Consider the following 14574-nt stretch of genomic DNA (forward strand, 5'->3'; position numbering starts at 1 on the left):
TGATTGAGGCTTCTCATCTCTCCGTTCCTGTCTGTCTGTCCCTGTGTATCCCTCTCTCTGACTCTCTCTCTCTGTAAAAAAATAAAAATTAAAAAATATTAAAAATGTCTATATTACCCAAACAATTTATAAATCCAATGCAATACTGATTAAAATACCAATGACTTACTTCAAAGATATAGAACACATATTCCAAAAATTTATATGGAACCAAAAGAGAACACAAACAGCTTCAGCAATCTTGAAAAGGAAGAATAAAGTGGGAAGTATCACACTTCCAGATATCAAGTTATACTACAAGGCCATTGTACTCAAACAGCCTGGTACTGGCATAAGAACAGGCATATAGATCAATGGAACAGAACAGAGAACCCAGAAATAAACCCACACTTTTATGGACAATTGATATTTGACAAAGAAGGTAAGAGCAAACAATAGAGTAAAGACAGCCTCTTCAATAAATGGTGTTGGGAAAATTGGACAGCTACATGCAAAATAATTAAACTAGACCACCAACTTACACCACTCACAAAAATAAACTCAAAATGGATAAAAGACTTAAATGTAAGCCGTAAAACCATAAGCACCTTAGAAAAAAACAGGCAGTAAGTTCTCTGACATCTCTCGCAGCAATATATTTGCCAATTTAGCTCCACGGGCAAGTGAAATAAAAGACAGGATAAACAAATGGGACTATATCAAACTAAAAAGCTTCTGCACAGCTAAAGACAATAAGAACAAAATAAAAAGACAAACTACACAATGGGAGAATATATTTGACAGTATGTCTGATAAGGGGTTAATAACCAAAATTTATAAAGAACTTGTAAAACTCAATACCAGGAAGACAAACAATCCAATAAAAAAATGGGCGAAAGAAATGAATAGACACTTCTCCAAAAAGGACATACAGATGGCCAATAGGCATATGAATAAAGGCTCAACATCACTAATCACTAGAGAAATGTAAATTAAAACCACAATGAGATATCATCTCACACCAGTCAGAATGGCGCTCATTAACAAAACAACACAGAATAAGTGCTGGCGAGGATGTGGAGAAAAGGGAACCCTCCTGCACTGCTGCTAGAAATGCAGACTGGTGCAGCCACTGTGAAAAACAGCATGGAGATTCCTCAAAAAATTAAAAATCGAACTGCCTTTTGACCCAGCTATCCCACTTTTAGGAATATATCCCAAGAACACCATAGCACTGTTTCAAAAGAAGAAATGCACCCCCATGTTTATGGCAGCATTGTTCACAATAGCGAAGATCTGGAAACAGCCCAAGGGTCCGCCAGTGGACGAGTGGATTAAAAAGCTTTGGTACATATATACTATGGAATACTACTCAGCCATAAGAAATGATGACATAGGATCATTTACAACAACATGGATGGACCTTGATAACATTATATGGAGTGAAATAAGTAAATCAGAAAAAACTAAGAACTATGATTCCATACATAGCTGGGACATAAAAATGAGATTCAGAGACATGGACAAAAGTGTGGTGGTTGGGGGGGGCACAAAGAAAACCAGTTAGAAGGTGATGGAAGACAATCTGACTTTGGGTGATGGGAATGCAGCACAATCAAATGTCAAAATAACCTGGAGATGTTCTCTCTGAACATATGTACCCTTATTCATCAATGTCACCCCATTAAAATTAATTTAAAAAAAAAACAAGAAAAAAGGGGGAAAATGTTTGCTTGAACGTATAATTTAAATAAATAATCTTCGGCCATGAAGCAAAGAAATAATCCTACAAAAAAAACATTATAAAAGATTGATTCCTTACTTCCTAAACAGTACTTCTAAATGAAAAAACCTGATTTTAAAAAATGGAAGAATTAGAAGTGAATGCAAATACGTAGCTATTTTCACTGCACCAGTATTTGAAAGAGTTATCAATAATTAAGTCAATAATTCCTTTGGAAGAAATCTATTCAAAACTATCAACTGGAACTTAATAACCCACCAAAACCCACAGGTAACAGTGAATTTTGTGCAACACACAAAAAAAATATCATCTGCATTTTTAGGAAGGATACATAATTGGGTTTGAGAATTTAACAAATAAAAAATATCTGATTATGGAAAAACTCTATTTTTAATAAGTCTTAATTAAATGCTAGTTTGGCTAAGATAAATCTTTTCAAACATCAAATCACCACAACTTCAGTATTACTCATAAACACTTTTAAATCTGCCAAGTTTCAAAAATTATCAAGAGACATAAACCACTGAGTAAAACAAATACTGTATTAAGTAAAGTTATATATTATTTATCTGACAAGCTTAGTCATCTTGAACAGGGCTGGGAGGATATGGAAAAACAACAATAACAAAAAAAATAAGTGCTCCAAATATTTCTGACACTGAAGTTGAATAATGGAAATGAGACTGTTTTAGACTTCTTTCGTTCTATAGCCAATGTTACAATTCCATTAAGCTGTTACAATTCCAATATGCTATTTTTATCCATAAGGGGGACTGTGTAGAGGGAAGCACTTCACAACAGCAGTAAATTGTGAGCTAACAGCATAAAAGTATGGGAGTGAGGAAAAAAAAGTAAGTAAAATATTCACTGTAAAAACAGTAACAAAACTAATAAGCACAAAAGCTTAGGCCCATTTAGAACTGGTTATAAACAGTCCTATCGTCTTTTAATAGTATATTACTATACATTATGCCTGCTACCACTAAGTATTATTTCCTGGTATAATCTTGATTATTTACTAGTTGTGTGACCTTGGATACACAAGTAAAAGTCTTTTACAATAAAACAAAACCAAAATAATAACAACAACAACAACAAAAAGGGTCAAACCAACCATTCCAAATAATGAAAGGAGGTTTTAACAAAAAAAGAATGGGGCATGAGGTTGGCAAGAGATTTAAGTTAGTTTAAAGCCTTGGAAAAGTTGACTTCATCATTGATGCTTTACGAACTGCTACTTCTACAAAAGAAAGTTATGACACTCAGTATGTACCAGTACATAAGAACTTCATTTTCCATATTTTAATTCTGTCTAGTTGTATGTAGCATTATCAGTACTATGACGTATTTGCTCTGATAAAACACAGGTCCAAAAGACAAACTTAACTATAAGAATAAAGTTTTTTCCAATTTTTCATTTTACACATGTGATTCAGTGAAAAAAGTGTCATTTAATTTAAAAAAATGAATTCTGTGAAGTAATTTTTTTAATTGATTTTGAGAGAGAAAGAAACATCATTTGTTGTTCTACTTATTTATGCATTCATTGGTTGATTCTTGTATGTGCCCTGACCAGGGATCAAACCTGCAGCCCTGTGTTTCTGGACAACACTCTAACAAACTGAACTATCCGGCCAGAGCCTGTGAAGTAATTCCTGATGAAAAGTTTTAATACTTCTAAACAAGAATGCTCAAAACAGAACAAGTCAAAAACAAATAATTTTCTTAAGTTCCCTCAAAGATTCATGTCTATCCCAAACATGCAAAATACACCCAAACATGCCAACATCCCCAAAAGTTTCAACCACTGCAGCATCAACTCAAGTCTAAAATGTCATCATCTCTAAGTTATCTAAATCAGATATGGGTGAGATTGTAGGTATGATATATCATGGAACAAAATTCCTTTCTACCTGTGAAACTGTTAAAGTAGAAGTTATCACTTCTAAAATAACAACAGTGGGACAGATATAGGATAAAAGTTACAGATTTTCCCATTCCAAAGGTGCGAAGCAATTTCAAAATCCAGAAGTCAAATTCCATTAGATTTCAAAAACTGAGAATACTGTAGTCTGTGGCTCCACCCTCTGGGCCTGAAGCTCCGCCCAACGTTCCACCCTCAGAGTCATTCTTCCTTTTCTCAAGGGTGTTTGCAACTAACTGAGTAGTGTTGTTGGCCTGTTTCTTGTCTATAGAATTTTAAAAGTTCATCAGCCTTCCCTCATCTGCTCTGTCCAAACTGGGAGTTTCTGCTGATATAATATTCTAAAAACCCTTGAGAGGCACCTGGGTGTGCCATGAGAGTTCTCACCATTAGGTTAGATGGTTCTCCACAGATATTCTCTGACTTCTCTATTCAGTCTCTATCCCTGGCTTTTGCTGAAGACTACTGAGGAAATCTATGAGTCACATGCCTAGTCTCTTCAGCAGGAACAAAAGGTTATCTAGGCCTGGTAAGGGCACATACAAGAAGCATGAGCAAGTGAACAAATGAATGCTCCTCTCTCTCCCTTCATAAAGCTCTTTCTCTCAAATCAATCTATTTAAAAAAAAAAAGTGTTATCTAGCCTCATTCTTGGCTTTCTCTCCAGAGCACACTTTCCTGACAATGAAGCTCCTAAAATTTTAGTGCTTCCTGCAAATTGGATAGGCTGAGAAAAAGTTACCACAAACTTACAGCCTTACCAACAGAAACTTACTCTCTTACAACACAGCAGCAAAGTCTAAAATCGGTATCACTGAGTTTAAATCAGGATTTTAACAGGACCACACTCCCTCCAGACACTCTAGAGCAGAAACTGTTTGTTGCCTCTTCCAATTTCTGGTGTCTACCATTATTCCTTGGCTTGTGGCCACATCATTCTGCCTCTGTATACTGCCTTTTGGGGGGGGGGGTGATCATTCAACCTGCAGAGATGCATACTCTTCAATGTCTCTCTTTACCTTTACCCTCTTTTACTTTATTTGTTTCAAATAGTTTTATTATGCAGTCAGCTTAATTATCCATGTTCATAAAGGATTATATTAGCAAAATGTGTGACATTAGAAATGCAGCAAGAGAAATTTACACAAATTCTACATGAAGTAGAAAATTTAGCTGTTTACCTCCATCTTATTTAACTTTGGGGAAAAGAAGTAATTTTCATGTGCATAATAAAAAAACAAAACTTGGTAAATAAAATACAACAGTGATCATAAAGGTGAAGGTTTTTATAAAGAAGGTCCACTCAGGAAACAGATCAGGCTAAGGATCAAAATTGCAAGGTCAAATGAAATGACAGGCAATTGTCTCCATAACTCAAGACTGAATGTGTGGTTTTAAAACTACTAATAACAGATTTTCTCCTCCCTCAAACCTTTAAATTTGAAAACCTGTTTTATATTCAATTGGAAAACAGAATCTAAAATAAGTTTACTTCTCTTCTTACCTCTACGCAGTCAAAGTTCTCATCAACTTTCGATGCATATTCAACACAGAACATTGTTGATAGGCTACCAGCAATATAGTATAACAGTATCTTCAGACCTTTGTAACCAAAAGCAGTTTCACTGAAAGGGGAAAAAACAGAAGTAATCTAAGACCCCAAAATGAATCTTTGCAAAGTCATTATAAAGTATTAACCCTATAAATCAGTAAGTTTAGCTTTTTGGGTAGTTTTAAGATTTTAAACTTTATTAATTTTTTTTAAGGTGAGATGAGAGGAGATAGTGAAACACACTCCTGCATGTGCCCCCACTTGAATCTACTTGGCAACCCCATCTGCGGTGATGCTCAGGTACTGAGCTATTTTTAGCATTTAAGGCTGATGTGCTTGGACCAACCAAGCTAGGCTTGGTGCCTGGTGCACGCTCAAACCAACTGAGCCCCTGGCTGCAAAAGGGGAAAAGGGAAAGGAGGGGAGGGTGAGGGGTGGAGAAGCAGATGATCACTTCCCCTGTGTGCTCTGACTGGAAATTGAATCCGGAATCTTCATATTCCAGGCCGACGCTCTGTCCACTGAGCCACCAGCCAGGGCCTATGCTTACTTTTTTAAAAAAAGAAATATCTGTAATTATACTATGCCTCACCTTTCCTTATTTATTAAATAAGAGAATAATGGCTCCAACCTCAGGGATATTGTCTGGGTTAAGTAAGCAAGTTGATACAATAAACTGGCATATTGTACAAGTACTCAATAAATGTTAACTATCTCTGCAACTGTGGCCGTCGCTGCTGCTAGTATTACTAGTACTAGGAGGCATTTAAATCAGAGACAACTAGTGTTAAACTGGCACCTTGATAGGCAAGCAGCTAAGATATAGCCTTGACCCAGTCCTTTCAACTTAACACCACCAACATCCAGACCTGCTGAAAATGGTGATAGCACCAGTTTAATTACACCCCTTTATAAACACAGAAAGCAGATCTGGAGCTGCTGCTATTTTTCCAAACTTGCCCCCTATGATCCATATGCCTTGCTACTCTCTTTTTAAAAAATCTTTTAGGCCCTGGCCGGTTGGCTCAGCGGTAGAGCGTCGGCCTCGCGTGCGGGGGACCCGGGTTCGATTCCCGGCCAGGGCACATAGGAGAAGCGCCCATTTGCTTCTCCACCCCTACCCCCCTCCTTCCTCTCTGTCTCTCTCTTCCCCTTCCGCAGCCAAGGCTCCATTGGAGCAAAGATGGCCCAGGCGCTGGGGATGGCTCCTTGGTCTCAGCCCCAGGCGCTAGAGTGGCTCTGGTCACGGCAGAGCAACGCCCCGGAGGGGCAGAGCGTTGCCCCTGGTGGGCGTGCCGGGTGGATCCCAGTCGGGCGCATGCGGGAGTCTGTCTGACTGTCTCTCCCCGTTTCCAGCTTCAGAAAAAAAAAAAAAGTCTTTTAAAGATAGGATTCTAAACCATTAGCCCTGGCCGGCTTGCTCAGTGGATAGAGCTTCGGCCTGGCATATGGATATCCCAGGTTTGATTCCCAGTCAGGGCACACAAGAGAAGCAACCATATGCATTGCTTCCCCTCCTTCTTCCCCTCTTCCCCTCCCACAGCCAGTGGCTCAACTGGTCTGAGCATCTGCCACAGGCACTAAAAATAGCTCAGTTCATATGAGCATCAGCTCCAGGCACAGGTTGCTGGGTAGAGCCCAGTTCGGGCACATGCAGGACTCTATCTCTCTATCTTTCCTACTCTCACTTAAAAAATAAACAAATACATACATACATACATACATAAACTACCCAGAATAGGTAAATCAATAGACACAGAAAGTAAATTAGTGATTGCCTAGAGCTAGGAAGGATGGGAGACCAAGAGAGAGTGACTGATAATTGGCTAGGAGTATTTTGGTGGGAATGATAAAAGTTCTCATTTGTGGTGATGATGGTACAACTCTGAACATATTAAAAACCACTGAATTATATACCTTAAAACAGGTCAAATATATGGCAAATTGTCTCAATAAAGCTTTTTTTTTTATTATTATTATTTTTTTGTATTTTCTGAAGCTGGAAACGGGGAGAGACAGTCAGACAGACTCCCGCATGCGCCCGACCAGGATCCACCCAGCACGCCCACCAGGGGCGACGCTCTGCCCACCAGGGGGCGATGCTCTGCCCCTCCGGGGCATCGCTCTGCCTCGACCAGAGCCACTCTAGTGCCTGGGGCAGAGGCCAAGGAGCCATCCCCAGCGCCCGGGCCACCTTTGCTCCAATGGAGCCTTGGCTGTGGGAGGGGAAGAGAGAGACAGAGAGGAAGGAAGGGGGGGGGGGGGGTTGAGAAGCAAATGGGCGCTTCTCCTGTGTGCCCTGGCCGGGAATCGAACCCGGGTCCCCCGCACGCCAGGCCGACGCTCTACCGCTGAGCCAACCGGCCAGGGCCAATAAAGCTTTTTTATAAAAGGGAATTCTGAAAAAGAGTGCCTGAAAGAAGGAGTGTGCCTGAAAGAAGGAAATGTCCAAATCCCCTGGGTCGGCAAACTGCGGCTCACGAGCCACATGCTCTTTGCCCTTCGAGTGTGGCTCTTCCACAAAATACCACATGTGGGCGCTACCTCAATAAGGAATGTACCTACCTATATAGTTTAAGTTTAAAAAATTTGGCTCTCAAAAGAAATTTCAATCATTGTACTGTTGATATTTGGCTCTGTTGACTAATGAGTTTGCCAACCACTGGCTAGCCTAACAAAATAAAATATAAGTGGTATCCATTCCGGGACTCTGAAATTAGGTGCAGTATGAAGGAGTGGTAATGATACTAAGATCAAAACTAATGCCATGATTGGGTCGTAAAATACAACATTACCACTATTAAGTAATTGTTACTTGTCTACCTTCGAAGAGAGGTATGCCTGCACACCACTTTTTTTTTATTTCTTTTTTAAAAATTTATTGGGGTGACAAAGGTTCACAAAACCATACAGGTTTCGAACGTACACTCAACAAAACATTACCTGCACACTGCATTGTGTGCCCATCGCCAAAGCAAAGTATCTTTTCATCCCTATTCCCCTTTGCCCACCTCCACCTATCCCCAACCCCCTTTTCCTCTAGCTACCAGCACGCTGTTGTGTCTGTGCCAGCATAACACTTTTAATGGCATGCACACCAGACAAATGAAGGTGAAAAATGCCGTTAAAAGCAGTATCTATAAAAATAGATTCTACCTATTACAATATTACCACAGAAAGAGAGATTTTTTCTTAGCAACAGAGACAGACAGACAGACAGGAAAGAAAAAAGATAAGAAGCATCAACTCGTAGTTGAGGCACTTTAGTTGTTCCTTGGTTGCCTATTATATGTATCTTGACTGGGGGGCTCTAGCCTAGCCAAGCAACACTGGGTTCAAGCAAGCAACCACGGGATCTCATTGATTATCCCACACTCAAGCCAGTAACCCCATGCTCAAGCCGGATGAGCCCAGGCTCAAGCTTGTGACCTTGGTGTTTTGAACCTGGGACCTCAGTCCCAGGTCAATGCTCTAACCACTGTACCACTACTGGACAGGCAGAAAGAGATTTTAAATAGCAATAAGAGGAAGAAAATTGTGCTAAATATCCCAGGCTATACCTTTAAAGTTGCTTTTAAAAGTAAACTTCTCTAAATTATTTACTTGTTATAGAATAACAATTTGAGCTGTCTTGTTTTGTGGGAGTATGTTCTGCACTAGAAGCTATATAACAAAGTAGTAGTTAGAAAATAAGTAGCAGTTGTGAATATGAGCTCTGCAGTCAAATTATCTGAATCTGAACTTCAGCCATTCACTGTCCTTGGGCAACTATCCAGTTCAACTAATGAATAGTGTAACAAATGATAATACCATAACTAGGACTATTGCAAGAATTAAATGATAAATGCATCTATAGCACTAAATAATAGTAATTTGGTGTCTCAATGTCAAAAATGCCATTCTAATATATTTTAAAATAAATTACATGAAAAATAACAGGAACTAAAACAGAATATGATTTATAAATCTTGAAGAAAAAAAAGGAATAGCCTGACTAGGCAGTGGCGCAGTAGATACAGCGTCAACCTGGGACGCTGAGGTCCCAGGTTCAAAGCCTCGAGATCACCAGTGTCAGGGTGGGCTCACCTGGCTTGAACATGAGCTCCCCAGCTGGAGCATAAGCTCCCCAGCTTGAGCGTGGGATCACAGACATGACCCTATGGTCACAGGCTTGAGCCCAAGGTCACTAGCTTGAGCAGGTCAGCTGGAGCCCCCTGGTCAAGGCACATATAGGAGAGCAATCAATGAATTACTAAGGTGCCATAACGACAAGTTGATGCTTCTCATCTCTTTCTCTTTCTGTTTGTCTATCTCTGCCTGTCCCTCTCTCTTAAGAGCATGTGCTAAAAAAAAAGGATATATATACATACATACATACATAAATATATATATGTATATATATACACACACATATTTTTTGCTATACTAATTTGGCAAACATCTTACTAAGTTACTTACTCATCCCCAAAGAGTTGATGGGTATATTCAGGAAAGAAAGTTCTAATGTCATTCTCAAGATCTTCAGGAAAGCGAACTGTTTAAAAGAATAAAAATATAAAGATATTAAAGATATTTAGTTGAAGATAATAAAAATAACAGGTTATATCCATATCAAGAATTTCACTATACTAGATATAGTCAACATTTTTCTTAAATTGTCACTTTTCCAATATATAACTTATACTGGATTCTCAAGGGACAAATAATGACAATTAGAAAATCACCTTTGAGTAATTCAGCATCCAAAACCTGCTGATTCTAAGAATTAGAAAACTAGGTATAACAAAAGGCATCTGACTTAACTTTGATTTTTCTCTATATTCAAACACAATACAAAAAATAGAAGACATAACCAAAAATGATACTGAGATAACAAAAGCTATAGCATCAAGAAACAAAAACAGAATCTATAGAAGACAATGAGAACAAGAATAATCTGAGTTTAATTTTTAATGTTCTTGTCTCCTTTGTCATATATTATTGACCATATAAGCATGGGTTTATTCCTGGGCCCTCTATTCTGTTCCATTGACCTATCTATTTTTATGCCAGTACCACACAGTTTTGATTACTGTAGCCTTGTTATTTTTGTTGTTTCTGCTATTAAAAATAATGCTGAAAAAATAAATAACAACACTGCAATGACATCCTTATATATACCTTGCTACCCTTTTACAAGTACACAGAAAGTAATCCCTGGCAGTAGAAATGCTTGGTAAATGAACTGAAATATTGCCTGGCTGGTGGCGGTGCAGCAGATAGTGCACTGACCTGGGATGCTCAAGTGCCAGGTTTGAAACCCTGACGTTGACAGCTTGGGCACGGGCTCACCAGCTTAAGCGTGGGGTTGCCAGCTTGAACGTGGATCATGAGTATGATCCCATGGTTGCAGGCTTGAGCCCGGAGGTCGCTGGCCAGAATCCCAAGGTTGTGGGCTTAAGAAAAGGGTTACTGGCTCAGCTAGAGCTCCCCACCCCCATCATGGCACATATGAGAAGCAATCAGTGAACAACTGAAGTGCTGCAGCTATAAGTTGATGCTTCTCATCTCTCTCCCTTCCTATTTGTCTGTCTCTGTCTTGCAAAAGAAAAATAGTACTGAAATATTCTCATAAATACTGCTATTAAATGCCCTCAAAAATATTGTAACAGTTTACATACCCAACAGCTACTTCTTAAACTCCTTTGTTTCCCACGCCCTTGACCATATTCTGTCAACTTTTATTTCTACAAGTCCAAGATGGAAATGGGTATCCTGTTGTTATTTTTATTTCCAGGTATTGTGATTATTGGTATTACTGAATGTTTTCCCAGTATAATTTATCTTATGAAGAAAAGTTTTACCAAAAAAAAAAAATATGCTCTGGCCAGTTGGCTCAGTGGTAGAGCATTGGCCTGGCATGTGAATGTCCCAGGTTCGATTTCCAGCCAGGGCACACAGGAAAAGCGCCCATCTGTTTCTCCCCCTTTCTTTTCTCTCTCTCTCTCTCTCTTCCCCTCCTGCAGCCAAAGCTCCATTGGAGCAAAGTTGGCCCAGGTGCTGAGGATGGCTCCGTGACCTCATCTCAGGCACTAAAATGGCTCTGGTTACAACAGATCATCGCCCCCTAGTGGGCTTGCCGGGTGGATTCCAGTCGGGCACATGGAGGAATCTGTCTCTCTGCCTCCCCGCTTTTCACTTAAGAAAAAAAAAATCCTTAACCAATTGAATAACGAAAAAAGAGAACCTGTAGATGAAAAATTTCTAATACTGTCCTCACAGAGCAAATACCTCACAGCACACCAAAATATCATCTGGAAGATTACTGATTTACAAAAGAAAAGATATGTAGAGATCTAGCACTCACCACCTTTCTAAGGGACCTTAGAATTACTCATTATTAGATAGACCAACAGTATGTTCCTCCTGATTCAATCCAATATAATGTATAAAATTTTCTTAGCAAAAATACTTATCTTAAATCTAACCCAGCTTTTGTTTTCTTCTAGTTTACAAGAAATATAGAGGGTAGAGTAACAAGTTACACACTACCAAAAAGAAATAGAAAAACCAGAATGTACGTACTAAAGAAAGAAATCTAAGCACATACAAAAATATGGAAGCATATACTGTGTTCATGCACAGAAAGAATATCTTTAAAATGTTCATGCTACCCAAACTAATCTATAGATTCAACACAATTCCTATCTGAATACCAATGACATTTTTCACGAACTAGAATAATCCAAAAATGTATATGGAACCACAAAAGACCCCAAAGAGCCACAGCAATCCTGAGAAAGAAAAACAAAGTTGGAGGTATCGTGCTTCCTGACATCAAACTATACTACAAGGCTGTAGTAATCAAAAGCGCACAGGACTGGAATAAAAACAGACAGGTTCTATGAAACAGGATAGAGGGCCCAGAAATAAACCCATGCCTATATGGTTAGTAATATATGACAAAGGAGACAAGGATATGCAATGGGGTAAACAGTCTATTCAATAAATGGTGTTGGGAAAATTGGACAGATACATGTAAAAATAAATAAATAACACTAGACCACCACTTTCTTACACTAGATTTAAATGTAAGATTTGGAACCATAAAACTCCTACAAAAAATACATGCAGTAAAATCTCTGACATTTCTCTTAGCAATATTTTTTCTGATACATCTCTTCCAGCATAGGAAACACAAGAAGAAAAAAAAACAGATGGGACTACATCAAGCTAAAAAGTTTTTGCACAAAAAAGGAAACCATCAACAACAGAAAAACCATTGAATGGAAGAAGATATTCGCCAATGATACATCCAAAAAGGGGTTAATATCTAAAATTTATAAAGAACTCATACAACTGGACACACAAAAAATAAACAATAAATTAAAAAATGTACAGAGGACTGAGATAGGCACTTCTCCAAAGAGGACATACAGGCATCCAACAGACATATGAAAAGATGCTCAATGTCACTTATCATTAGAGAAATGCAAAAACAACGAGATATTACCTTACGCCTATCAGAATGGCTATCATCAATAAATGAACAAACAAGTGGTCAAGAAGATGTGGAGAAAAGGGAACCCTAGTGCATCATTGGTGGGAATGCAGACTTGTGCAGCCACTATGGAAAACAGTATGAAGATTCTCCAAATAATTAAAAATGAAACTGTCTTATGCCGCAGTGACTGCACTTCTAGGTATATATCCGAAGAAACCCTAAACACTAATTTGAAAGAATATATGCACCCTATATTCTTAGGTGTGATAAAGATCTTAAGGTTATTGCACTATGAGGGAACTGGCATTATTTTCACAAATCTACTTTCAAATAATCCAGCTAGGCCCTGGCCGGTTGGCTCAGCAGTAGAGCGTCGGCCTGGCGTGCGGGGGACCCGGGTTCGATTCCCGACCAGGGCACATAGGAGAAGCGCCCATTTGCTTCGCCACCCCCCCCTTCCTCTCTGTCTCTCTCTTCCCCTTCCGCAGCTGAGGCTCCATTGGAGCAAAGATGGCTGGGCGCTGGGGATGGCTCCTTGGCCTCTGCCCCAGGCGCTAGAATGGCTCTGGTCGTGGCAGAGCGACTCCCAGAGGGGCAAAGCATCGCCCCCTGGTGGGCAGAGCTTCGCCCCTGGTGGGCGTGCCGGGTGGATCCTGGTCGGGCGCATGCGGGAGTCTGTCTGACTATCTCTCCCCGTTTCCAGCTTCAGAAAAATACAAATAATAATAATAATCATCATCCAGCTAAAATACAAACATATGAAAGCAAATATGGCAAAATGTAAATTGTTGAATCTAGGCGTTAAATATATGAGTAAGTACTGTTCTGTTCTCTCAACTTTTCCATGTGTTTGTAAATTTTCAGTATGAAAATTTAAAGAAAAGAAAAACCCTGGGCAAATATAGCAAAATATTAAGATCTGAAAAAGCTAAGTGGGCCCTGGCTGGTTGACTCAGTGGTAGAGCATCAGCCTGGGTATATGGATGTCACTCCTGGGTTTGATTCTGGGCCAGGGTACACAGGAGAAGCGGCCATCTGCTTGACTCCTCCCCTGAATCTCTTCCCCTCCCACAGCCATGGCTCCATTGACTGGAGAGATTTCGCCTCAGGCGCTGAGGATGTCTCTGGAGTCTCCAGGGAGTCTCCGTGGAGCCTCCGCTTCAAGCGCTCAATTGTGAACTTGGCCCTAGACTGGGGGGGGGGGGGGGGGGTGCCCAGTGGATCCTGGTCCCTGCAAATGTAGGATAGGAGTCTATCGCTCCTCCTTTCACTTGGAAAAGGAAAAAAAAATTGAGTGATGGGATGGATCACATACATTCATTAAGTTGCTCTATATTTTAATATGGAATATTTAATAATAAAAAAATAAGTATTTCAGGCCCTGGCCGGTTTGCTCCAGTGGTAGAGCATCGGCCTGGCGTGCAGGAGTCCCGGGTTTGATTCCCAGCCAGGGCACACAGGAGAAGCGCCCATCTGCTTCTCCACCCCTCCCCCTCTCCTTCCTCTCTGTCTCTCTCTTCCCCTCCCGCAGCCAAGGCTCCACTGGAGCAAAGTTATCCTGGGCGGGTGCTGAGGATGGCTCTGTGGCCTCCGCCTCAGGCGCTAGAATGGCACCGGCCAAAACGGATCAATGCCCCAGATGGGCAGAGCATCGCCCCCTGATGGGCATGCTGGGTGGATCCCAGTCCGGCGCATGCAGGCGTCTGTCTGACTGCCTCCCCGTTTCCAACTTCAGAAAAATACAAAAAAAAAAAAAAAAAAGTATTCCAGTATGTTTAAACTCATTACCCTAATAAATTTTTTTTTTAATCTTAAAAAAAGAAAACCCTGTTTGACCTGTGATGGTGCAGTGGATAAAGCATCAACCTGGAACACTGAGGTCGCCGGTTTAA

At 40.0% G+C, this 14574-nt stretch overlaps 2 protein-coding genes and 1 non-coding gene across 5 annotated transcripts in view; 2 read left to right on the top strand and 1 right to left on the bottom strand.

Annotated features, from left to right (window-relative positions):
• Window positions 1-14574, top strand: part of SLC25A12 (solute carrier family 25 member 12) — a 206523-nt gene that overhangs the window by 63075 nt on the left and 128874 nt on the right. The window lies entirely within an intron of this gene.
• The window catches only part of HAT1 (histone acetyltransferase 1), a 70049-nt gene that overhangs the window by 40532 nt on the left and 14943 nt on the right, over window positions 1-14574 (bottom strand). For all 3 annotated transcript variants that reach the window (XM_066232734.1, XM_066232735.1, XM_066232736.1), the window contains exons 3-4: window positions 9658-9733; window positions 5152-5272 (exon numbers count right to left, since the gene is read on the bottom strand). In XM_066232734.1, the coding sequence (XP_066088831.1) occupies window positions 5152-5272; window positions 9658-9733 (197 nt within the window). The remainder of the gene's footprint in view (window positions 1-5151; window positions 5273-9657; window positions 9734-14574) is intronic.
• Window positions 6209-6284, top strand: TRNAA-CGC (transfer RNA alanine (anticodon CGC)). The gene has a single exon. It is a non-coding gene; the product is annotated as a tRNA-Ala (tRNA).

This window comes from Saccopteryx bilineata, chromosome 5 (genome assembly GCF_036850765.1).
Source record: "Saccopteryx bilineata isolate mSacBil1 chromosome 5, mSacBil1_pri_phased_curated, whole genome shotgun sequence".
Classification (NCBI taxonomy): domain Eukaryota; kingdom Metazoa; phylum Chordata; class Mammalia; order Chiroptera; family Emballonuridae; genus Saccopteryx; species Saccopteryx bilineata.